This window comes from Ambystoma mexicanum, chromosome 9, assembly GCF_040938575.1.
Source record: "Ambystoma mexicanum isolate Mex_15411 chromosome 9, UKY_AmexF1_1, whole genome shotgun sequence".
Taxonomy (NCBI): Eukaryota; Metazoa; Chordata; class Amphibia; order Caudata; family Ambystomatidae; genus Ambystoma; species Ambystoma mexicanum.
Window position 1 is genome coordinate 655,970,859 of NC_090931.1, and position 27,503 is coordinate 655,998,361.

A 27,503-nucleotide genomic window follows, 5' to 3' on the forward strand; every position below is an offset into this window, starting at 1 on the left:
CTTTCTCTCACCTTTGTTCTTGTCTTTTTCTCCCTAGGCGCGGGGGCGCGACTGCGAATCCGGATGGTCGCTGCTGAACATGGAGGCGCCCTGTAAAGGTGAGTAGAATGCGGCGCTGCAGCGATCGATGCGATGTGCTTTTAAAAATAAATGTCTTCCTTTTCAGGATTGTCGGCGAAATGTCTCTGGGATGCAGATTTAGCAGGTGAGGCCTTTTCCTTCTTCTGTTCTCTTGTTCCCTTCCTTTGCAGGTGATTCAGGATGCTGGCAGGTGTGGCAGAAGTCAAGATGCAGGAGCAGACACGGTGAGCGTCCAGCTGCTAGATGCAGAACAACGCGAAGCACGTGTGGCTGATCGGGTGTGGTTTAAATAGCCTTGGAAGAAGTTCTTAGAATGTGTCCTTCCTCCAATCAGGTATGTATCCTTCCCCGACCACGCCCGGGTGGTAAATGAGTCTCACAGGTAAAGTAGTTCCTTTCAGGCCTCAAGGAGGCCGGGGTTCTGCAGCATGGTCTGCATCAGGTAAGTGCACCCAAACACTTTCATAATGAGCCTGGCGCCTATGGCGCCAGGACTGACGTTTTCTATAAGCCTGACGCCATAGGTGCCAGGACGCTGTCCAAAGGGCCCCTATAAGGGGTTGCTGGGACCTTCCCCGGGGACTTGATGTCCGCTTTTGGGGACGCAGGGCCTGAGCCGGCTCCCCGGGAGCGGGCATCGTGACAGATGGTTACTCTCTCTCAAGTCCTCCAGGCCCTTCAACTTCAGGACTGGTTGGTGTCTCTCGACCTCAAGGACGCTTACTTTCATGTGCCGATCCATCCCAAGCACAAGAAGTACCTGAGGTTCGCGCTTGGCGACTCGCACTTTCAGTTTCGGGTCCTGCCGTTCGGATTGACCTCCGCCCGAGGGTTTTCACCAAGCTCATGGTGGTGGTGGCAGCGTATCTCAGGAAAGGGGGGATTCACGTCTACCCCTACCTGGACGATTGGTTGATCAGGGCGTGCTCTCCCGAGCAAGTCCTGGATCATCTGTCAGTCACCTGCCACTCCCTTCACAGGCTGGGCTTCTCCCTCAATTTAAAGAAGTCCCATTTGACGCCAACACAGCGGCTCCAGTACATCGGAGCAGTGCTCGACACATCGCTGGGGCAGTGTTTTCCTCCCCACGTGAGGGCTCTTCACATTCAGCAGATGGTGCACAAGTTTCAACATGCCCAGACGCGCCCGGCGTTAGAGTTCTTGAGGTTGCTCGGCCTCATGGCATCCTGCATTCTTCTGGTGCCAGAGGATCGACTGCGGATGAGATCTTTGCAGCGGGCACTCAAGATGCAGTGGTCACAATCCTCCGGCAGGATGTCTGACCCCGTTCAGGTGCCGCCCTCGGTCGCCCAGGACCTTCTGTGGTGGGCCGTCAAAGGCAATCTGATGAAGGGGGCTCCATTTTGGCTTCCCTGGCCGGAGGTGACGATCGTGACATCCCTCACAGGATAGGGAGCTCATGCCAACGAGTTGACAGTCAGCGGTCGTTGGTCTCCGTCGGAGTCCAGACTCCATATCAATCTGTTGGAGCTGAGGGCCGTCAGGCTAGCCCTGAAGGCTTTTCTGCCGACTGTGCGAGGAAAGAATGTCCTGATCCTGACGGACAACACGGTGGCCATGCACTACCTCAATAAAAAGGGGGGGGCAGGGTAACTTCTTCTGTGCAGGGAGGCGATGCAGCTTTGGTTCTAGGCAATCCAGCAGGAATTTTCGAACTCAGCAGTTCATTTGGCCGGAGACGAAAACGAGACAGCGGACGCTCTGAGCAGGCAGAGCGCGATCTCTCACGAGTGGGAGTTGGCTCAGGAGATTCTCCTGGAGATCTTCGCCCTTTGGGGGACCCCTCAAGTGGATCTCTTCGCCTCCAGTGCCAAACGGAAGTGCGAGAGGTTCTGCTTGCGGGAATTTCCTCCAAACTGAGCCTTAGGAGACGCGTTCATGGTGGAGTGGTCATTCCCACTGCTGTACGCGTTTCCTCCAGTCACCGTCATCCCACAAGTACTGCGGAAGTTACGGAGGTTCGGTTCCCGGATGATCCTCATTGCTCCGGCGTGGGCTCGGAGGACGTGGTACCCGGACCTTCTCGACTTGTCCATCTGCCCTCCACGTCCTCTTCCCTACCGAGACAATCTGTTCTCACGGGAGGGGGGGGTCAGGTTCTCCATCCAGAGGTCAGATCCCTCAACCTTCACGCTTGGCTTCTGAAAGGTTGAGGTATAAGGATTGGGACCTCCCTGAAGACTTGATGGAGGTGTTGCTCTCGGCCAGAAGGCCAGCAACAAAGTCCCTGTACCTTTGCCGTTGGCTTAAGTTCTGCGACTGGTGCAGAGTTAAGAATGTGGATCCTTTTGCATGTGACATTCCCATGGTTCTGTCTTTTTTGCTTTCTTTGGCCCACAGGGGCTTGCAAGTGGGTACCGTTAAAGGTTACCTGGTGGCGCTGTCCATATTTAAGCGCTCGTCTGAAGAGTGTTCCTATTTTAAAATTCCTTTTAATGTCTCCGTTTCTGAAAGGGCTCACTAATGTGTTCCCTCCGTCACCTTTCCAGGTGCCCGGTTGGGATTTGAACCTTGTTCTCAAGTTTCTTTGGGTGCTCCATTTGAGCCTTTGCATTCATGCCCTTTGAGACTGTTGACTCTTAAAACTGTATTTTTGGTTGCGGTCACTTCCGCTCGCAGAGTGAGTTACAGGCACTTTCAGTGAAGCCACCCTTCACTGTGTTTCATAAGGACAGGGTTGTCCTTGGAGTTCGTCCTTCCTTTCTTCCGAAGGTGGTGTCGGAATTTCATTTAGGCCAGAAGGTTGTTTTATCCTCCTCCACATCCTGGTAAGGAAGAGGAGAGGCTCCATAGGTTTGATCCTAGAAGAGTGTTAAGCTTTTATATTGCACGCATGTCCAGGGTCAGAGTGGACGATCAACTCTTCATTGGTTACGCTGGAAAGCGTTTGGGGCAGGCTATGACGAAACACTTTGTCTTGCTGGATTATTTTGGCTATCTCGGAGTGTTACCGCTTGGCGGGTAAGGACCCACCGGTCGGCTTGCAGGCCCATTCTACCAGGGGTTTGGCTGCCTCTACTGCCCTACAGAGGGGTGTTCCTATTCGTAACATCTGTGATGCAGCCACCTGGGCTTCGGTACATACTTTTGTACGTCACTACTCCCTCGATTCCATCCGTGGGCAGGATCTGGCCTTTGGCAAGGCGGTCCTTTACTCCGCAATTTGATTGGGCATTCCAAATTTTTGTTTTCTAAATTCCTTTCCCACCTCCTTGCATTGGTACTGCTTTGGGAGTCTGTCATAGATATGGAATACGTCAGAGGACCCAATCCCCTCGAAGAACAAGTTACTCTCTTACCTGGTAACGTTCTTTCGATGGGATGGTCCGACGACGTATTCCATATCGCTCCCTCCCGGCCTTCCCTGCTACAGAATTTCTTATGCGATTGCAGCTTAGGTTTCCGCAAGGCTTTGTGTGTCTGACTGGCAGAAGACTGGTACCACACGTTCTGGGAAAAAACTACAACTGGGGCTACAGGCGTCATGCGTCCTATTTATAACATCTGGTGATGTCGGCCGTCGGAGGAGGTCCTCAAGGGCGGCATATCGACGTCATCGATGCAGGACGCAGACGCCGAAAGATTTTCCGAAGCAGCACAGCTGTGGAGATTAGTCATAGATATGGAATACGTCATCAGACCATCCCATCGAAAGAACGTTACCAGGTAAGAGAGTAACTTGTTCGTCTCTGCATAGCAAGAGAATTTATTTTTCAGTTTTCTTTTTATGAACAAATAATGCATTACAAAAAATGTTAAAATCTGAAATCCTGCTGTGCATGCTTTTAACCGGTTATGCCATCTGTTGTCTGCGCTGGCCTTCTCGTGCCCTTTTTTCTGCAGCTTGCAATGGAACTTCTCTAGCTGCAGAAATGTGGCTGCATTTTAATGGCCAACCGTCTCCTGAATGTGGCAATTCTATGTATGTGTGGCATTTATGAAGTGTGAACCTAGCGAAGAAACTGCAAAGTGGGCAGCACCAGGGGCTTACAATTAGAGTGCAGAGGCACTGGGATGGGTAGCGGAAGGGGGAGAAATAGGGTTCTCCAGCATTGGATCTTTCATGGATTCACATGCTTAGAATATTCCCCGTCGTCAGACTGGGACCCCTCGGTACACATATAAAGCCGGTTTCCCTAGGAAAAAACTTTGAAGCTTTTGTGTCCTGTCTACGTCGTTTTGGGCTGCTTACGCATGCCCCAATAGGACGTAGCGGTATAAAGGCCCCGCCCCCGCGGCGCCCTTCAGATTTCAACCGTCTTCCAAAGTAGTGGGATCACCTTGCGTCTTCTACTATTTTGTCTAGGTTGTTTTTTCCTAATGTCTGGAAAAGCTCTTTTTCGCCCGTGCGCTACATGCAGGCTAAAGAAAGTGTACGAGGGGGGTGTCATATGGACTGCATATATTGTCTCCACCCTCACCATTCGGCAGACAAGTGTGATATCTGTAAGGGGTTCTCCAAAAAAAGACCAAAGTCGGCATTTGGTGGCCTTTGAACGACGGAGCGGGGGCGTACCCCCGTTCGGGGGTAGGCTCCACGCGAAGCTCGGTCTCAACAACAAAACCCTTGGGGGCCGCCCCGCCGTTCAGCATTGGTTGAACCCCCGGTGAAGAAACCGTGCCCTGCGGAGAAAGGTTCTTCGGAGAAGCATTCCACAAAAGAATCTTCACAAAAAGGGAAACCGTCGTCATCGTCCTCATCGAAAAAAGAGAGAAAAGAGAAGTCAAGGTCCTCCTCAGGTATTCATCATAGATCATCCTCGAGTCGAGAGTCTGAGAAAACACAGGTCGAGTTCAAAAAAGGCGGGAATGCCTCCAGGAACTGTGCAGATTCCACCGTCATGGACGGGAGGGCGGTCGTCGACCACCTCGTTGCCAATGATGCAGTTAGTTTCGTCTGGTGTTCCGCCGCAGGTGACGGCAACGATGAATACGGTGACGGCGGCTGATCAAAGTTTAGCCTCGTCGAAGGAGATTCCACAGGAGGCCTGGCGGCCGGAGGTGTACCCGGTTTTGCCGGAATCCTTGCTGCAGCAGGAGGCGGCCTTGTCCATATCCTCTGTGGACGACGAGTGTGAGGGGGTAGCTGGACCGGCAGAGCTGGGTTTACAAGGGGTTGGCAGTCTGACTCTTTCGAGCGGGGGAAATATCCCGGTTACAACCCCGTTGCTTAATCCTCAGAATGTTCTACGTTGGAAGTTCTTTCTACATTGCAGACCTTATTAAGGAAGCTGGATGAGAAGTTACCTCAGGTGCCAGCTCCGACGACGCCAGACATCGACGAGCCGGGTCCTTCCCATCGACCGGTTCCGACGGTGCCGATGGCGATGCCGGCCCGTGAAAGCCTCCCGTGTGCACGGCCAGAGGAAGGAGAGCTGCCGGACTCAGAGTTGGACAGGAGGTCCATATCGGATATTTCGTTATCCCCCTCGAGGGATCCAACCTGGTAGTCGGAGGCGGAGCTCGAAGCTCCAAGTAGCCCAGCTCAACCGTCGCCTCCAGATGACATTGGGTCTTTCCATGCCATGATGAGAAAGGCTTGTACCGAATTCGGATTGGCCCAGGAACAAGAGAAAAAAGACTATTTTCTGTTCGACCATATGGGGAAGAGAAGGAGGTTGGTGTTCTCAGTCCCCATCCTAGATAATGTGTGGCAGGAAGGTCTACAGACAATGCGTCATCCTTTCTCGGAGGCCGCAATCAAAGGCAGACTAGAGAAGAAATTTAAGGCTCCCGAATCCACTCCCAAATGCTTGTCCTCTCAACCAACCCCAGAGTCGGTGGTGTCAGCAGCTGCGTCAAGAAAGACAAGATCCCAGCATAAATGTACCACTCCTCTGGAGAACGAGGCCAGGAGACAAGATGCCTTTGGCAAGAAGGTGTTGTTGGTGGGTGCTACTACGGTGAAAGCGGCCAACTCTCAGGCTATAATGGCCAGGTATGATAGAGAGATGTGGCACCGGTAAGCACCTATGCTAGAACATCTCCCAGACGAACACAGAAAGGCTGCGATGTTACTCGTCCGAGAGGGGGAAGAGGCCTCTAATCATTCTATAAATATCGCTGTGGACCTGGCAGAATCAGGATTTAAACAGGTCAACAACGGGGTGGTTCTACGGAGTCAGGCGTGGCTTAGATGCACCAACTTCAGACTTGAAATGCAGTACAAAGTGCTGGATATGCCCTTTGAGGGAGACCTTCTTTTTGGCGACAAGGTGGACGAGGCCTTAAAGGGCATGAAGGAGGTCTCTGACACGGCGCGTTCTCTGGGTGCCCTCCAGAGTGGAAGAAATTTTCGTTAATTTCGCCCCTTTAGAGGAGCATCAGGGAACTCGCGGTTCTCAATATCAAGAGACCGGGGATTCAATAGACCGACGTACTCCTCGCAGGGCTACAGGCGGGCTTCTCAGATCATGAAAAGACGTCGGGACTATCAAGCCTCTAGGAAGAGGACGGGTTACTCCTCGTCGTCGAAAGATAAACAATCTAAAGACCAGCAATAACGGGCATCAGGACGTCCTGGAAGGAAGGATATCGCACTGTCGACGAATGGGAACAGATAACCACAGACCAGTGGGTATTGGACACTGTGAAGCTCGGGCATTCCTTGCAATTCAGAAGCAACCCCCTGCACATTCCACCGGCGGTTTCGGCTCAACCCCATCTGAGCGTGTTGAAACAAGAGGTACTGCTTATGCTACAAAAAGGGTCTATAGAATTGGTACCTCTGTCGCAGAGGGGTCAGGGAGTGTATTCCCGATATTTTGCGGTGAAGAAGCCCAACGGAAAATGGCGTCCCATTCTCAACCTTCGAGACCTCAACAAAACGTTGAAAAATCTAAAGTTCAAAATGCTCACACTTCAGGGAGTGATCCGATCCATTCAACAAGGCGATTTTCTGGCGTCGCTGGACCTTCAGGACGCGTATTTTCACATACCAGTGCATCTATGACACAGAAAGTTCCTAAGATTTATGGTCCGGGCGGACTCACTACTAGTTCACAGTGCTTCCTTTTGGTCTAAAATCCTCCCCCAGGACGTTCACAAAATGTTTGGGCCCGGTTGCAGCATGGTTGAGAAAACAAGGGCATCACGTCTACCCGTACCTCGACGACTGGTTGGTGAGGGGATCGTCCCCTATGGCCACACAAGTAAGTCTACAAGCCACCATGCGGCTTTTGCAACGACTAGGATTTGCAGTAAACTTCGAGAAGTCCTCGTTGACTCCTTCGAGAAGCTTGGTGTTCTTGGGGGCACAGTTCGAAACCCAGTCAGCATTGGTAAGACTGTCCGTGGACAGGATCCACAGACTCAACCAATTAGCACAACAATAGAAGGTCAACACCAGAGTGTCGGTGAGGAAATATATGTCGATACTGGGCGCGATGGCGTCGTGCATCCCTTTGGTCAACAACTGCCACCTTTTCATGAGGCCAGTTCAGGAGTTCCTGGCGGAGCGATGGACCGAGACCCAAGGACTTTGGACGGACAAACTGGTCGTCGACGACTATCTCCTACAAGCTCTTCGATGGTGGCAAGACTTCCAAAACCTATCCAGGGGTGTACCCCTGCAAGAACGGGAGTTCCAAGGTACTATAGTGACGGACACATCGCTGACTGGGTGGGGAGCACATATGGGTACCCTCCAAACGCAAGGTCAGTGGTCGCCGAAGGAATCGCTCCTGCATATCAACATACTGGAGTTGAGAGCAGTGTGTTGGGCCCTAAAAGCATTTCTGCCGCACATAATGGGCTCGGTAGTGAGAATATTAACAGACAATACGATGACAATGTTTTACTTAAGGAAACAGGGAGGTACTCGCTCCAGATTTCTTTCCACTGAGGCTCAAAAAGTATGGCAGTGGGCTCTACAACACAATATAACCATCGTAGCCCACCATCTTCCGGGGGTAAAGAACGATCAAGCGGATTCCCTCAGCAGGGAAATGGACCAAATACACAAATGGGAACTGGATAACCTTCAGCTGTCGGGGATTTTCAGGAAGTGGGGCCATCCTCCTCTGGATCTCTTTGCAACAAAGGAGAACAAAAAATGCAAACTGTACGCCAGCAGGTGGCCGCAGATAGGTTCGCTGGGGGAGGCGTTCTCCTTCCTGTGGACGGACAAGTTTCTGTACGCCTTTCCCCCGTTCCCTCTCATACGGAGGACCCTGCAATGATTTCACAGATACAGATGTCGAGTGATCCTAGTGGCTCCTTATTGGCCGAGACAAGCATGGTTCTCCTACCTGCTACAGCTGTCAATCGCGCGGCCGATAACATTTCGGAAAGTCCCGAACCTCCTTTCCCGGGACAAAGGAGTAGTGTGGCATCACGGCCCGGACAGTCTCAACCTCACAGCTTGGCTCCTGACTTCTCGGAGTTTGGTGCCCTGAGTATTTCGTCAGATTGCCGCCGAATCCTGCAAGCCGCGCAAGCTCTGTCCACGAACACTTCGTATGCATGCAAGTGGAGAAGATTATGCGTGTGGTGTCAAAATCAGCCGGGGTTACAACCCCTGAATATAACTCCGGAACGGCTTCTACCATACTTGCTGCATTTGGCGGAGAGTGGGTTATCGTTTTCGTCGATAAAAGTACACCTAGCAGCCATTTCAAGATTCACGTGGAGAAGAGTCGCCCCCCTTTGTTTAGTGATAGGCTAATAAAACACTTTTCCACCGGTTAAATGCTTTCCCCCAGCCTGGAGTCTTAACTTGGTGTTCGCGGGTCTAATGAGAGCCCCCTTTGAACCGATGGCTTCCTTGTCTATGAAATTCTTATTGTGGAAGTTGGCCTTCCTGATAGCTATCACTTCAGCACGACGTCTCTCGGAGATACAGGCATTAGTCATAGATCCGCCATACTTGAGGTTCTTTAAAGACAAGGTAGTGCTGGCGACTAACCCGCATTTTATTCCGAAAGTTCCTACTATTTATCATAAACATTCATCAATTGTTCTACCTAGCTTTTTTTGCAACTCCTTCATCGGCTGCAGAAAAAGCCCTCCATACCTTGGACGTGAAAAGAGCTCTAAAATGTTATCTTCATCGGACTCAGCAATTCAGGACCATGCAACAACTGTTTGTAGTTTATGGTCCGTCGACGAAAGGAAAAGCAATCTCAAAACAAGGACTAGCTCGATGGGTCTCGTCGACTATTGGTTTTTGTCACTCCAAGGCGGGGAAACCGCTAGAAGGATGTCCGAGAGTTCATTCCACGAGGTCAACTTCGTCTTCGGCGGCGTTGTGGGCAGGGGTTCCGCTGACGGACATTTGTCAAGCGGCGTCCTGGTCGGTGCCACACACATTCACACGCCAGTATTGCCTCGATCGGCAGCATGCGGACGACGTGCAGATGGGAAGAGCAGTCTTGCGTCATCTGTTTCAATAAGGTAAACCCTACTCAGGGAATTGGCCAAAAATATATATATATTTCTGAGGCTTGTGGAATCTGCTGAGATCACATGCTGTGCATAGGCCGACATCTAGTGGAAGCTGCGGAGTATTACAGTTTGTTTTTCGAAACTCGAAAATGGGCGTCGACACAGGCGTGCCAGTAATACTATCCCTAGTGTGACGTCCACTGTACCCAAGATCCCTCACGCGTCTAGGATCCTCAGATTGTTTTTTTCCGCCATACTGGTCGGAAGCATCTTGCGGAGTCCCCTGGCCTTAGCCATACTTTTGCTAATTATTGAAGTTTAAAATTATTTATTGACATCCTTCCCCACCCCAACGTCGACCCTTGACACTCGACGACGGCTGGAGAAGACATCGACCGTCGACTGCTGCACGACGGATCTGGGCCTCGGAAGGCCGCTGGCCTCGGCCCGGGCCTAGTAGGCCGCTGGCCTCGGCCCTGCAAGTAGGGAGAGTGGGGGGTGGTACATACTCTTCACTCTTGGTATATAGGTACACCTTATATATTTCCTACACTTACCAGCCCGCTGCCTCAAGGTGCGTATGGAGGGTACCCCTTTCCAATTCTGCCCCAAGTGCAACCGCAAATACCCTTAGGTCGACAGGCACGCCACGTGCAATCTCTGCTTGCCGAGGGACCACCCCGAAGCGAACTGCAGAGCGTGTAGTAGGTTTAAGCCTAAGACACTTAAGGACCGTTCGACAAAGCGTTGGGCCCACCACGCCAGGCAGGCGGCCATGGCAGCGGAGGGCGCCTTCAGCGATGGCAGCGACGCCGTACTTTCGGACGGCGAGGGCATTACGGCGTCGAAAGACTGCCGAGCGCAGGTCCCCGACCTCGGAAGGTTGTCCGGCAGGGCGGCTATGGGGAAGACCCCCGGCGACGCAAGCGCTACACACCCTACACACACTAAGCACACTAAGTCCAACCGAACCTCGACGACGACCACTTCTCGGAAAGAGGCACAACTAGAACGGTCCAACTCGGTGTCCTCTGGGCGCTCTCGATCGAGATCGCCTCATGACGCAAGGCAATCATCCACTCTTGCCAAGAGTGCCTCGCTCCCTAGATTAACGGAAGTTCGATCGTCGGAAGACGAAGACGACTTCCACCCCCAGGCCGCGCTCCAGGAGACCGAGGCCGCAGTTAACACCAGCGAGGCCCCACGCTCGAAACACACAGATACCTCTCCCGACCCTCGACGCCAGGCCTCGAAAGTCTCTGGGGCCTCCAAGGGGCAGGGAAAACATTTTTCCACGCACGGGGAGGGGGTGAAACAGCGGAAAGCACAGCCTTCCACTCCTGTAAGACCATCCTTCCACCCTAAGCAGACAGACAAACACAAATCTACTGGGACATCAACATCCAGCAAGGGTACCCTTGATAAGTCCCCTAAGTTGCCTACTAAAGTCATACCCTGTTCCAAAGAATGGTCCAGTGAAGACATAGACAGGGTCATGTCAGGGATGTCTTCCTTGGCTGATTTTTATGACAAAAACCCAGAACATTTCCTTTCGTATGACCCTCAAGGGGCCACACCCTCGGGCTCCTCCGATCCTATCCCCCTAAGTAAAAAGGCCCGGTTCGAAAGACCTGAACCCTTCGAGGTGCAGCCTTACTCTACTCCATACTCTACTCCACACCCCAGATACCAAGGACAGCCTTTCCCTGAAGGGGACCAGGAGTTTGAAATTATGGAGGAACAGACCGGGACTGAATACTATGCGGATGATGAGGACCTGGAGGAGGTAGAAGATGAGCAGGACATTTACAGAGTAGATTCCCCGGTAGAGAGCGAAGCCCCAGTTACCGACTCGCCAGTTGATAACCAGCCCCTCCTGAATGAAGTTCTCGCTCGCGCAGCAGAACATTTTCACATCGACACCCACGGTGTACAGGAGGAAAGGGACTTCGCAGAAGAGTTGGTGGGAGAGAGGAGGCCGGTCGCTCAGACCATCCCTATCCTTAAATCCATCCAACGTAGAATAGATCCATCCCTGGTGAATCCTAACCTCACCAGAGCCGTCAACCCCAGAGTCGAAAAACTTTTTCGGGCAGCCCAGTCTGACCCTCTTTATATAAGAGGACATCTTAAACCAGACTCCCTAGTGGTTACCAACACTCGGAAGAGGGCTGGGACACCCTTATCGTCGTCAGAAGCTCCTCCCGACAAGGAGAGCAAAAAACTGTACGGGTTTGGCAGGAAGGTAGCCTCAACGTCAGCCTACCAAGCAAGGATTGCAAACTCCACCACCCTGTTGGCAAGTTACAACTGCCATCAATGGGAAGAGGTCGCGGCGCTCATAGCCTCTGCTCCTGAACCGTTAAAGGGCCAGTTGGCTCGGATCTCGGCAGAAGGGAGAGCCGTGTCTGGTTGCATATTAAAAGCAACTTTCGACGCCGCGGACAACGCAGGAAGATTGATAGCAGAAGGTACTGTTATCAAGAGACATGCGTGGTTACGGCAGTCGGGGTTCAAAACAGAAACCCAGGCTTCATTAATAGACAAGCCGGTGGAACCCGATCTATTGTTTGGGAAAGCGGTCGAAGACGCACTTAAGAATGCCAAGGACGAGTACGAGACTCTCAAATCCCTTGGCCAGCTTACCAACAAACCCCCTAACCAGAGGGGGAATAGTAATTTTCGTCGCCCACGCGGCCAAAATTCACAAAGAGGCAACTATGCCCAAGGACAGGGTACACAATGGAACAACAACCAGCAGTCTACCCAAAGTTACGGCAGGGGTAACAAGAGAGGTCGTGGAAGAGGCAGAGGCAGCCCCAACAAGGGAGGTGGCACGCCTCCACCAAAGCAGTGACGCTCAGTTCAGGGTCCCTTCTCACGCAACCCCAGTAGGGGGACGCATTTCCAACTTCACCCAGGCTTGGGAAGGGATCACCTCGGACAGATGGGTGCTGTCAACAGTGTCCACAGGATATTGTATAGAATTACTGCAGCGTCCCCGGAACGACCCTCCACGACAAAGAATACACTCCTTAGAACATCAGAAGATCCTTCTCGAGGAGATCGCCATTCTGCTAGAAAAGGACGCGATAGAACTCGTCCCAGGACACCAGGTAAACAAGGGTATCTATTCAACTTACTTCCTTGTGCCAAAGAAAGATTTGACAATGCGCCCAGTATTGGACTTACGGCCTGCCAACAAGTATGTCAAGCCCCAAAAATTCCGTATGACCACGCTACAAGAGGTAATCCCCCTACTAAAAAAGGGGGATTACATGGCAACCTTGGATATGAAAGATGCTTATTTTCATATTTCCATGCTCCCAGCGCACAGAAAATACTTGCGCTTCAAGGTGGACAGTCGCCACTACCAATTCAAGGTACTGCCCTTCGGGATAGCTTCAGCACCAAGGGTATTCACCAAGGTACTGGCGGTGGCAGCTGCACACCTACGCAGGGAGGCAATCCCAGTGTACCCTTATCTGGACCACTGGCTCATAACGGGGGAAACCCCAGGAATTTGCAGGTCAAACATTCAGAGGACTATCGACCTCCTCCACGAATTAGGCTTCTCTATCAACGAGAAGAAGTCAAGTCTGGTGCCAAGCACCTCAAAACAGTTCCTAGGAGCTATCCTAGATACTCAGAAAGGGTTGACCTTCCCTTCGGAAGAGAGAATTCGGAATATACTACTGCAAATTCCACATTATCAGTCAGGTCAACAAATAACGGCACGCAAAGCAATGCGGTTACTGGGCATGATGGCGTCATGCATTTACCTGGTCCCCCACGCGCGTCTGCGCATGCGTCCCATGCAGGAATGGTTGGCGAAACAGTGGTCTCAGGCAAGTGGTCAGTGGGACGATCTAGTGGTCGTTTCGCCAACACTCGTACAGAGCTTACACTGGTGGACAAGAGAGAATCTCGCAAGGGGAAAACCCTTTTACGATCCCGAAGTACAGGCAGTGGTGACTACAGATGCATGCCTGACTGGGTGGGGAGCTCACCATCTCCACCACACAGCGCAGGGTCTCTGGTCTCACTCAGTAGCCAAGAAACACATCAACCTGCTAGAGCTTCTGGCAGTATTCCGAGCGCTTCGGGCGTTCGAGCCCCATCTACTAAACTTGTCAGTGCAAATCCGGACGGACAGCACGACAGCCATGTTCTATCTGAACAAACAAGGAGGAACTCGTTCGCCAAATCTGTCCAAGCTTGCCCAGAAAATCTGGATATGGGCACTCAGACGGAACATCTTCCTGTCATCACAACATGTTCCAGGGGAGCTCAATTCCCTAGCGGATGCCCTAAGCAGAGACTCCCTCCCAGAAGAACACAAATGGGTCCTTCACAGAGATATCGTAGAAGATCTCTTCTCTCAGTGGGGTTTCCCCACTATAGACCTATTCGCCACAAGCGAAAACAAACAATGCCCAGGATTTGCATCCAGGTTCCCCCAGCCAGACTCCCAAGGGAACGCCCTGTGGATGAACTGGTCAGGGCTGTTTGCGTACGCTTTTCCACCAACTCCTCTCATCAGGAAGGTGGTGTACAAGATGAACAAGGAATCGATGACGCTCATCCTAGTTGCTCCCATGTGGGCGAGACAACCATGGTTTCCACACCTACGCAGGATGGCGGTGTGCGAGCCCATCAAACTCCCAGCCTGGTACAACCTACTGTCCCAGCAACAAGGTCAAACAGTGCACCAGGAACCCAACTCAATGAACCTGGCAGCATGGCTCCTGAGGTCATAGAGTTTGGGCATCTCAATTTACCACAGAGGTGTATGGACATCCTAAAAGAATCCAGGAAACCAAACACAAGGCACTGTTACTTTGACAAGTGGAAGAGATTCGTTATTTGGTGCCAGAATAAACAAATCAACCCAGTTGATTGCACTCCTTCCAACGTTGTGACATACATGCTCCACCTGCTAGACGCAGGTTTGGTTTTTAACTCTCTGAAGGTACACCTGGCAGCCCTCTCGGCTTACACCACATCCCATAACAAAGTATCGTGGTGGAAAGTACCAGTAGTTAAAGCCTTCATGGAAGGAGTAAAGAGACTTCACCCTCCTATTTCGAACCCACCGCCAGGATGGGACCTCAATGTGGTGCTAGCTAAGCTCATGGGCCCCCCTTTCGAACCCATGCATAAAAGTAGTCTCAAACACCTGACTTATAAAACGGCCTTCTTAGTAGCCATTACCTCTATAAGAAGGGTCAGTGAAATTCAGGCTCTGTCAGTGCAGGATCCTTTCTTTACTATCCACAAAGACAAACTGGTTTTACGCACACACCCTAGGTTTTCACCTAAATTTATATCTAAGTTCCATGTAAACCAGTCCATCGAGCTTCCGGCTTTCTTCCAGAACCCGCAAAGCTCGGCTGAGGTGAAACTACACACCCTTGATGTGCGTAGGGCGGTCCTCTACTATGTAAATAAAACCAGACCGCTAAGGAAAACAGATCAACTGTTTGTCTCCGTAGCTACAGGCAGAGAGGGGGATCGCGTCTCTAAAGGCGCGATCTCGAAGTGGATTATCAACTGTATACAGCTGTGTTACTCTCTTTCTGAAAAAACTCTGCCTTTTACGCCAAGGGCCCATTCTACTAGAGGCATTGGGGCCACTTTGGCTTTCATTGCAAATGTTCCCCTCGACACCATTTGCAAAGCAGCTACTTGGAGCTCTATTCACACTTTTACTCAGCATTACTGCATTGACACTCATTCCAAGACAGATACACAAGTGGGACAAGCGGTTCTAAGACACCTGTTTGCTCATGACCCTTCTCACATCCCACCTCCTTCTTCTGGTACTGCTCGCTAATCTATGCACAGCATGTGATCTAAGCAGATTCCACAAGCCTCAGAAGGGATACATTACTCACCGTAATCGTATTTCTGATGCTTGTATCTGCTTAGATTCACATGCGACCCACCCTTCCTCCCCTCCGAGAGAAGGCGCATGATTGCTTGTAGTCTTACCTTTCTGTCTATCTGCTTGGATTATCTGTACTCACGCTACTCCTCATGCTTCCTCATGTCAGAAAAAATACAATCTGAGGATCCTAGACGCGTGAGGGATCTTGGGTACAGTGGACGTCACACTAGGGATAGTATTACTGGCACGCCTGTGTCGACGCCCATTTTCGAGTTTCGAAAAACAAACTGTAATACTCCGCAGCTTCCACTAGATGTCGGCCTATGCACAGCATGTGAATCTAAGCAGATACAAGCATCAGAAATACGATTACGGTGAGTAATGTATCCCATATATCTATATATATATATCTATATATATATATATATATATCTCAGTGCGTATGAAAGTTAGTGTCATTATTGTTGTTGCTAAACTGCCCTGTGGTTGCTATTTGAAAAATAATTATAATAAAGGAGGAATGTATGCTGGGGATAAGGTTGCATTGCATTCACACCACCATCTCAGGATTACTGCTTTACAGTCTATTCTAAGCATGTGAATCCATGAAAGATCCAATGCTGGAGAAGGGAATAGTTTCTTACCTGTAACTCCATTTCTCCAGCATTGGTATCTTTCATGGATTCACATGCGCCCGCCAGCCTCCCCTGAATGCAACGTTTACATATTGGTATTACCCCCATTCTACTTTGGAGGGGTTAAAATCTGAAGGGAGCCGCGGGGGTGGGGCCTTTATACCGCTACGTCCTATTGGGGCATGCCTAAGCAGCCCAAAACGACGTAGACAGGACACAAAAGTGTCGAAGTTTTTTCCTATGGAAAACGGCTTTATGTGTACCGAGGGGTCCCAGTCTGACGACGGGGAATATTCTAAGCATGTGAATCCATGAAAGATACCAATGCTGCAGAAATGGAGTTACAGGTAAGAAGCTATTCCCTTCAGTGGAGGGATATGACATTGGGAATATGTTCTTTGAAGAGTAGGGTAGTCGGGTCCTTCCTGAAGTGTAGAATGAAGGGTGTGGGGGGCAGACCTCAGCCTAGCAATGTTTTGGCTTCTGGTGATGCTTTGGCTCCTGTAGATGGTGAGTTGACCGCCAGATGTCTGACTGTACTCTGGGTCTCAGCTCCTGCTCTTAAACTAAAGCATTAGCATGGTAATGGTGCCAAGGCAAATCACTTCACCTGGTCCCAGGCCATTATCGGGCAGTAATCTCCTCCAACTCTGTTTTTTTTGTTTAAATAATGTAAACTAGCCTGCTGTTTACACGCTCTTCTCTGCTTCTGGGCTACCCATTCTTGGAGATTCTGCAAACCTCGAAATTGGAGAACCAAAGGAGGAGCCAGTTTGTTGAAAACTCAAAAAGAGAAGTGCAAAGGGTACATTCATGCCCCAGGCAATGGCACAGAGACAATGCAGGACAACTCTGATAACTGTGGCCGAAAGGGCACCATTCCCTGAAACTGATTAAGAGCATGATTCTGGCTAGTAGTAGGTAGTGTGGGACTGAGTAAGAGTTTAGAAGTCCTGCTCATCCACGTATTCCAGCAGGGCAGTGGTCGTTTATCCACAGAGAGGTGATGTCAGCAGCATGTGCCTACAGAGTGTTCTGTTAATGTGTGTACTCTCAAGAGGGTAATTACACTCTTGCATTATTGTACTTTTATTTTTCAGTATCTTTTCATTGAGACATGTTGTGTAAATGCATTATACCTCAAGATTATACTGTGGGTTGTGAAATGGAAGATGCATGCAATTTAGTAGCCGTAAGTATGTATACCAATGAGACTTGTCTTGTGCCTTTTCCTTATGACCATGAAGCTACAGGAAAGGTGGCGAAAGACAGTGCTCTACCTCGCGTATAAGTAAGCTTTCTGGATAATGAGTTGGGCATTCTGGGAAGAAGATGAAGCAGTGTTAAACTGAGTCTCATCGTGAGTCCCTTTTTAATATAAGGGGATTCATCATGGTGAAAATAAGCTTTGTTAGGGTGTAATCAAAATGTATCAAATGCGTAACATGTGTTATAATTAATTGCACTTGTGGAAGAACTTAAGTTATAGCTCAAACACTGTCTAGTGAAGCTGCTACTATAACTTCATGTATAATGCATTTACATAGTACGATGACAGATTTGGAAAAATAAAGACTAACAAAAGGTGTGTGTTACACTACAGTAACAGAGTGTGGGGCGTAAGGCGATGAAACGCCTATATTTCATATTCTACTCCGAAGGGCAACATGTGTTGGCAAATAAGTTATGTGAGTACGTTCCCAGTGGACATAGCCGGGGCACCCACAGAATTCTGCCCCTTGTTGCTTCTGATGAGTCTTTCTTCCTTTTCCTGGTTCTGCAGGTTTATATCGGTGCTGATGAGATCCCGCTGGAGGGTGGAGAATTTCTCCTGTGTTACTTTTGCCACAACATGCAGAGCCTGACTGGCATCAGTGAGCCCTTCCAGGTAAAACATCAAGTCCATCGAGTGAAAGGTGCAAATAGGCCAACAGAAATATTGGTACACATTAACATTAAGGTGGCGGGTGGGGCAAATAGGCTTCCTGTCGGCACACTCATTGGTTACTTTGATATGTGTGTAGCAAATGGGGGAGGTGGGAATGGGCAACATGTCACTATAATGACAGATATGTTATTCATTGGTAGACTTGACTTTAAGACCATTGGGAACAGATCCGTACACTCATTTCTAACCTCTAGAGCAAGGGAACGTATGTGGAGCGGGTGTATCAACAAAACATGGATGATGCAACATGAACAATGGAAACCCATCCATTCCCAATAACTATCGTCCCATTACGACAGTACCGTTCCTGCTCAAAATCCTTGACAAGGTAGTGTCCATCCAAATCCAACAATATTTGGAATGTAACCACCTCCTAGGAGTACGTCAGTTAGGTTTTAAACCGCAACACGTAACGGAAACTGCACTGATTGACCTTAAGGCACAAATAGACACCCTGAGAGACAACGGTAATACAGCACTACTACTGTTGCTCGACCTCTCAGCAGCGTTCGACTTGGTTGATCACAAGACTCTCTGCCACTACCTGGACTCTGCCACCCACTTCTCACAAGAAGCCATAGGATGGATTCAATCCTTCTTAGATAATAGAATCATGCAGGTCTTCGCACCCTCAGCAGCTGTGGACCCCATACCTATTACCTGTGGTGTGCCTCAGGGCTCATCCGTTTCGCCCACTCTGTGCAACATCTTTACGAAGCCCCTTTTCGATGATCTAGATGACCTTGGTATCACCTACACTAACTATGCGGATGATACACAGATCCTCATCCCGTTGACGGGAGATTGTGACAAGGATTTGGCCTTCGTGAACAGAGTGTATCTCATCATCCAGGCATGGATGGCTTCTCATGGACTATGCCTGAATGATGACAAAACGGAACTCCTTATAGTCAGAAACATGGCAAATCTCAATAAATTGGGCCATCTCTATTCTAATTTCATCATAGACAACAATAACATTACAGCCAAGGAAGTTAAAACTCTTGGTTTCTACCTAGATTCTACTCTTACCTTCAAAAAACAAGTAAACTCCATGGCCTCGGCTACTGCTTACACCTGTAAGCTAATCAGAGCAGCTAGGCCTTTCCTTACACCCAATAATTGCATCACTCTAGCAAGAGCCCTGGTATTATCCACATTGGACTATTGTAATGCCCTATACGTAGGATGTAACAAATAAATTACTAACAAGATTCAGATCTTACAAAATAATGCTTTGAGAGCAGCTCTCAACATTCCCAAGTAAGCCCACATATCTGACCTCAGAAGATCCAACAACTGGCTCTCCACTAAAGATAAAATCTTCCTCAAATCAGCCTCCCTTACTCATAAATGTTTACAAATGGCCGCCCCACAGTAACTTACCACTAGATTCCTGCGACAGTCCACCAACCGCACCTCTAGAACAGCCACTGCCAACCTACTTCGAGTGCCTAGATTCAAACATACGAAGACGGGTTGTAGTAGCTTTCCGGTCAAAGCTGTCCAAAATTGGAACTCACTCCCACCCTCTTTAAGGGAAGACATGTCTTACCCACGTTTTAGATCTAACCTTATCCTATGGCTTAAGGAACATGACATCTGACCTCTTACCACTAGAACTGTATATAATTATTGTCTGTCTCCTGCCACCACTTGCTTACCTGTATGATATCTGCCTGCACTGTTTATTAATGTATTGTAACGCACAGCAATTGTAACCTAAGCTGAACAATCCTCTTTTGCTTTCTGCGCCCTAATACCTTCGGATCTGGTGCGCATTATAAATAAATAAAACAAAACAAATTATTGCTACCTTTGAAAATTGGGCGGGTATGTGTATGGGATTTATAAATGGCACATCTAGCTGGGAAACAAAGAAGAGGGTGGGTATGGATGTGGCTGTAGAAGATGTGTATGGGGTGGGTAGGAGGACCTGGGATAAAGGAGGCTCCTTTAACGGGCAGAGGTGTGTTTGAATGAAGCAATCAGCAATTGGTAAGATGGAAGGAAGACTATGGTTATGTCCTTCCTGAAGTGTGGGACGGATCAATCCAATCAGATCTGTTTGTGAATTATTCCAGAGGCTGCATGCGTAGCCAAGCACAAAAAGGCCTCTTTATTAGTTTTTGCACTGCTTTGTTTCAAGTCTAGAAATGTCCTGGCTTCTGGCTGTGTGTTTGCCTCCAGAGATGGTGTGTTCCACTGTCAGATAATTGTGTTTTGATTGTGACTGTTTTGTAGATGATTCAGACTGTCTTGAACATGATGCATGTTTTAAGAAGTAGCCAGTGCTGCCCCTTGAGGATAAGGGTGATGTGGTTGAATTGTCTGCCTTTTCCTAGTTCTGTGATGAGGTATAATACAGCTTGCAGGTGGCCCTCAGTTGGGTCAAGGTGGTATCTTGAACCTCTGCAAGTATGGCGTTGGCCCCATCCTGGTGGTAGGTGACTAGGGCTTGGCAGACTGTTCTGAAACACTGCTCTTACCATGCTGTTTGGGTCTACTTGCTGATATTTGTTTTGAAAGGGAGATTTTGTACTGGATGAGATTTGAGGTTTGAATCCCTCAAACCTCATTTCAATCAGTCGCTTCTAGACTTCGGAATGCTTAGGTGGGTTTCTTTGGAGAAATAATTCAGTCTTTGTCATAATGAGCTGCATTTATGTGTCATCCAGACTGGGGCCTGGGGGGGACTGACAGTGCTTGAATCGATGGATGTCATTGATGAAGTTGACCTTTAGGTAAAGCTACATGCCTTCGGCATATTGATCAACTTTGGTGTCAGTAAAATAATCTTCCAGAGGTTTCATGCAGAGGTTCAAGTGGACCAGAGTTGGGAGTGTTTCTTCTACAATCCCTCCCTCAGCAGGTATGGGATCATTTGGGACCTATCTGGATGAGCTGGTGTCTGTTGGAGAGGTAGGAAGAGAGCCACTGAGTTTGCCTAAAATAACTATAGCCTGGTCTCCTTTGTCCAGGATATGCATGGCGTCATTGATCATTTGGATAGTGGTGGTCTCCGTGCTGCACTATGGTAGGAATATGGATTGGTAGTCCTGTGGGAGATTGTGCTATATGATCCTTTCACACAGTTGAATTGCAATGATCCTCCCAATCATTTTGCTGGGGAAAAATAGATGCATGATGAGGCTGTAGTTGACCTTGTCATCCCGGTCAAGTATGAGCTGGCGACGTTCTGTCCTTTTTTCACTGTATCTGGGAAGATTCCTTGTGGGAGGGATACATCAATGACATTGATGAGCGGTGTAAGTGCATCGCCTGTGATGACCTTCCCCACAGAGGAGTAGAGGATCTCATCTTTGTGGCTGGTGAGTTTGAGTGCAGCAAGGGTGTTCTAATAGAATAATTGTCCGGAAATGGTCCATCATGGAATGGTGCGGCTGGTATGAGCGGGATGTCTGTTGTATGTTTGGAGAGATCAGGGCTTCCCACAGGATGAAACTCTAAGGCACTGTTCTTGACTGGTTCATCTCTTTCCTTGCTGATGGGGTCACATTTTCACATTTTGTGTCCATGCCCCCTATCGATCCCACTCCAATCAAGTATGGGATGCCACATGGATCCTCCTTATATTTCCTCCATCTCAACTTGTATGTTGAATTCCTCGGACACACCCTTAGCAACCACAATGTCCATTTTCACCAATACACAGACAACACAGAAATATACTTCTAAATCTCCTACCCCCTCACAACCCTACACCCTCAAAACTGTGTCTCCACCATCACCACCTGGATGACCACCCACTTCCTCAAACACAGCCCATCCGAAATAGAATGCATCCTAATCTGACCCTGCCAACCCGCCTGCCCCCAATATCCAGGTGCCAAACCAACTTCAACCCCTGGATCAAGGACTCCCCACAGACAACCTATGCATCCCTCTCCACACTTATCAATCCCTAGGCTTCACCATCAAGCCCGAACAATCCTTCACACGGCACATAGCTTCTGACACCAAAACATGCAACCTTCAACTGCACCCCTTTCCCAACATGAGACAGTACAAACACTAGTTCTGTCCAAGCTGGACTAAGAAAACACTATACTCATTGTACTTCTCAACAGCACTATTGCCCCCCCACAAGCCATATAAAAAGCAGCAGCAAGACTCCTCCTGCACCTACCCAAACACTTGCACATCACCCAACTCTCTCCCACTAGCTCCCATGTACCCTAGAGAATTACTTTCAAAGGATCCGCACAGTACACAAAGCCATCCTCCTTTACACCCCGTCCTACTTTCACAACAAACTGAAACACGCCACCCACACAAACAGACAAGCCAACTAATATTGCCTACTCGTTCGACTCTGCAAACTAACCTGCACAAATAAACCAGCATTTACCCGGTGAGCACCAAGAGTTTGGAAAGCCCTACCATTTCACATCTGTGCCGGACACTCCCATCACTTTCCAAAGAAGTCTAAAAAAATCTCTTTCCCCCACTTAATTTAACTAGACCACCTTCCATGCCATCCTCTGTCTATCCCGATCTTCCTTCCTGCCCATAAAATATTAGAACTTCCTTTTCACCTTCTCCCTTTTGAACCTTGTAAGGCACTCTGAGACCCTCTGGGAAGGCCAGTTCTGGACAACATTAACATGTTGCCTTGCCTGTGAAAATGATGTTGATGGTACTGCATTGATTGTGGATTGCACTTTTGTAGGATATGAAAGGGGCGGGGGGTAACTCAGTGCTTCACATGCTGGAATATCGCTCTGATCTTGTATGCTTTCATGATGATTTTTGTATAGTAGTTTGCTTGAGCAGTGGTCATAATCATTCACGCTAAGTGGAGGCTCCTTGGGATGAGGAGGTGATCTTGCTGTTGGGATTTTCTTCAGAACCTTTTTGTCTGGCTATGGTATGCTTGCTTTTGAGTTCTTGTCTGTACCAAGGTATGAAGGACTTCTGTGTTTTCTTTTTATCAGAGCTTCAGTGGTTCATCTCAGTTTGAGGGTGGTTGAGTACCATATTAGAAACATGGGTATCATGTCTGCAAAATCATTGCGATCTCTGGCATAGGGAGCATATCTGGGCATTCATAACTATTGACATTGAGGAATAGATGGGACAAATGGGAATCATGTGGACACTATCATTGTCACCTGTGGCATTGCAAATGGGAAAGGGGACCTTAGGAAGGCCACATTGCCGCCTACTTCAGATGATGAGGTGGGAATTGGAAGGTAAATATGGGTGCTTAGGTGACCGATTTAGATGGAAGATGCCCTAAATAGCAATCTCTTACTCAAGGAAGAATATCTGGGTAGTGGGATCAGTAGCATTCTGCCAATCTCCTGAGGAAAAACTGCAGTATAATGTCCAACATTCAAATGGAAAAAGCCATGGAAGGCTGCACTAGAATCCAAAAAGCAAGGTCCAGAAGATTTCAGGCACTGGAAGAGAGGGAGAATGGTTTGTTGTAAACTGCACAAAAGCTGCACATAAGCAGCAACACCTCCACTATTGCCTGGCACAAACAATAGCCTTGTTCCCAGCTTGCATTATAGCAGCCATTCTGTACACAACCCAGAGGTATTTCTGTTTTCGATATTGTCACAGAGGGCACAAGAATCTCTCCAAGTCTCTCATATGGTTCAAGGGTTTTATTTGCCCCTTCAATGTTCTCACTCCTCCTAGATCTTGCCTCCACCCTTTGATGTTACTTCTCCTCCCTCCACACTAATACTCTCGCCTCCAAACTACTATACAAACTCTTCCTACACTCAGTACCATCCATTTCGCAAAGACTCCTTAGACTAGCCTGTGATTCGGCTGCACGGCTCTGTGTGTTGGTTACTTGCCTGTTCCCCACGAGACTAAAATACTTTCCGACTAAGGCGATGCTGTTGCTCTTCCAACCACTAGCCAACTCTGACTTGAGCGGTGCTTGTAAGCAACCCTAGCAAGCCTCGCAAGTGGCCTGTGCTTACAGATCTTTCTTGTTCTTAAGAGGGAATTGCGTGAGTGCTGAACACGGGATTGATTGTAATATTAGGCAGCTCTAAGTAGGACCTGTTCCCTTATGTGGATCTCTTGGTGTTGGAACCTTATACCTGCATTTACTCTGGTAAACATTAAACAATTGGGACTGGCAGAATTCCAGGGGTTCTGATGGTTCACCCATTTAGCCCCTCCAGGTTACTCTTCATCTAGCTGGTGGGCTTCCTTTGTCCCCAGAGCACCTCTACACCTCTGAGAAAGGACATTAGTGTGATTTTAATACACCACAATGGGCTATGACCGAAGGGAGCAAAAGTCAAAGCTCAGATACTTGTTTCTAGGCATGACAAAAGGTAAGGGAACTCCCTCGAGAGTGTTGGTGCTGTGGCTGTAAGGAGGCCATGGGACAATACAAACATTGGATAAGTGAAAGTACTTATGGATTTCAGCAATGTTTTGCCACAGATACTTTTTTGTTACTCCCTGTACATCAACTATGATTTTAGAGTTCCTGTCTATGTACTGCTCTGTAGGGCAGGGTTTTCCATATGAAATGTGATTATGATACGGGATTGCTCAGCTATTCATTTGACTACAATGAAGAATTGACTGTTAGTGACAGTGCTGCACACATTTTATTTTCAAGATAACAGTTGAATATATTGATATGCCTTTTGGATTAATTAAAAGCAAATTTATGTCATTAAATATTAATTTGGAAAACCTGACCTGTTTGAGTCCTTTGAGAATGAGAGTTGTGCATCACTGGTCAGTGATTAGTTGATTTATTTACAACAGGCTGGAAAGAGAAGCACTAGAGTTATTGTGGCATTTTGCACAATCCCATGGGGGGAGGCTAGGGGGAGGATTTATGTAACCATCTACCCTAATGGCAGAACAGTATGTCACCCAAAAGGCAAGACCATACGCTCCAATGATAGCTGTAGCAGAGCAGTCAGGCTTAACTTCAGGAGGGAGAACAGCTGGCAAGAAGGTACAATTATTCTCAAAAGTCACCACAAGAGAATACACGACACTGGTATGGTGAAAGATATATGCTTTTATTACAAGGTCACGCTTAGAGAGGAAAATAAGTACTCGGTGAAACATTACAAGGAATGGAGCATAGTGTAGTTGGGTTAACAGTACATTGTCTTGATCCTGATCCTAAAATACAAACCCCATACCTGGTGGCTGAAACTATACATATATATGGTCAAGATCCTTCCCAGATCGCCAACTCTACCTCACTGCTCTTCAAAACTATTCCTCTGCTCTTGACTCTGCCAAACGCAACTTCTATCTCTCTCTCATTTCGCTTCGATCCTCCCAACCTAGGTGCCTCCAAAAATCCCTCAACTCGATTCTCTCACCTCCTAAACTCTCCTCCACTTTTTCTACAAATGATCTTGCTCTTTACTTTTCTATAAAAACTTCTACCATTCACAATACCCTCGCTTCTTAACTTCAATTCCCTTCTCCTAATCACTTTTCTTCATCATTCCTACCCTCCTCTTCTGCTACTATGTCTTCCTTTGACCCCACCAACCCAGATGAGATTCTTGCCCTACTCCTCATGGCTAACCCTTCCTGTGCCCCCACTGTCCCCGCATATTGCGAGGCACATGGCTCCCAGTGTTGCTCTACATCTTGCTTCCCTCTTCTACTCCTCTCTTGACAATGCCACTTTTCCCTCATCCTATAAGACGGTACTACCCAATTTGATTGAATTTTAGTGATCGAATGGTACATCTGACCGAATTCGGCCAGTACCATTCGATCGATTTCATTCAATCAAATTGGGTAATAAATACTGAACATGTGGAGCGGGTGTTGCAGGGGTGTCCCCCGTTCCCCATGTTCGGTATTTTGGGTGGTGGGGGGGGGGGGGGGTGCAGAAAATTGGAGGCGCGGGGGACAGGAAAAATAAGTGAAAAGGGTCTGAGGCGCGTTAGAGGGACGAAACTGACACCGCAGTGTCTGGAGCGGCAGCGCACATCCAAAAGGTCATTGGGGGAAAATGTATTGTGGGGACATAGATTTGCAAGGTTTGGCCGCAGTAAAATTGCATTCACCCTGAAATTGACTACAGTCAATTCCGCTGTGAACAATTCTGCCACGGCCAAATCACACAGATCCTATAAGACAGCTCCTGTCAACCCTCTCCATAAGAAACCTAGTCTAGATCCTAACTGTCCTGCCAACTTTCATCCTGTTTCTCTTCTACAACACTATTCTAAAATCCTGGCGCGAGTAGTATTCAATTGACTCACTTAGTTCCTTGATACAACCTCCGGAACCCTCTTTAAACTGGCTTCTGACCTCTGCATTCTACTGGTGACAGCTCTCCTTAATGTCAGAAAAATCATCTCTTCTGCATGTCATGCGAACCGTTCATCCATTCTTATTCTTCTCGACCTCTCTGCTGCCTTCAATACTGTCGTCTATTCTGACATTATCTCTATATCATCTCACCTTTGCATCATAGATGAGGCTCTCGCTTGGTGTCCTGGAACATCCTTACGCCCCCTCTCAATTCCTTAGTGTTGGAGTTCCCCAAGGGTGCGTCCTTGGACCACTTCTCTTCACTCTTTATCATTCACCTCTTGGTGCCCCGATCTCCTCTCACAACTTCACATATCAACTCATCGCTGACAACAGTCAGATCTTTTTCTCTTTTCCCTCCTTATCCGATGAGCTGTGTGAAACATTTCAAACTCTTTCCACCATCAAATATTAGATGACGTCTAACTCGCTCATGCTTAACTCCACTAAGACTGAAATTCTCTACTTCTCAGCCAAACAGGTCATCTCTTCCTCTCCCCTTCTCTTCACCCTTGACTACCTTCCTTACTCTGCTTTCGCTCACAACCTTGGTGTCATCTTCGATCCCTCACACAACATCTCGCTCTTCATCTCCAAATCTGCCTCTGCAGCCAGACTCAACCTCCTTAATATCAGAAAAATGTCATCTCCTTCCTTTCAATACTGCTAAGCAGCTAATCACCTACTTAGTCCTTTCTATATGTGACTACATTACCAGTATCCGTTATGGCCTACCCAACTAAGCTTTTTCATCTCTGGACAAAGTCTACAATTTCACAGTCCGCACTCGTTTCAGCCTTTCTCGCTTCATCTCCACCTTTGCTACCCATCGCCAAATTAGTGCCAAGTATAAACTTCTTCCCATCTTCGAAACTATCCACGGTCTTGCCACACCCTACTTATCTGCTTATCTCACTCTCTACACACTCATTACGATAATCGGTGGCTCATCTCCTTGCCAATACTGAAGCCTCCTGGGCTCCCTCTCTTTTCCGCCCACTCCCACTCCTCACTCCTGTACTCTGGAATGCTCTTCCTCTCTGTACTACTCCAACTCCCAATACTCAAAGCCCTCCTCCTTTCTGAAGAACCTGCTTCCTAGCACTCTATGCTAATCTATCACCCTACTATCCTCTCTCCCTACCCTTCACGGACAACTCTACATGACTTTTCAGTCCCCCCTCCACTTTAATTTAGCACTTCCTCCACCATCCCGTTCCTATGTCTTCCTGCCCTGTCTTCGTCC

The 27,503-nt window shown here is 48.5% G+C and overlaps 1 protein-coding gene across 6 annotated transcripts in view; it reads left to right on the forward strand.

Moving 5' to 3' along the window:
- The window catches only part of INPP5K (inositol polyphosphate-5-phosphatase K), a 697,161-nt gene that overhangs the window by 615,022 nt on the left and 54,636 nt on the right, over positions 1-27,503 (forward strand). For all 6 annotated transcript variants that reach the window (XM_069615422.1, XM_069615421.1, XM_069615423.1 and 3 more), the window contains one exon: positions 17,795-17,899. In XM_069615422.1, the coding sequence (XP_069471523.1) occupies positions 17,795-17,899 (105 nt within the window). The remainder of the gene's footprint in view (positions 1-17,794; positions 17,900-27,503) is intronic.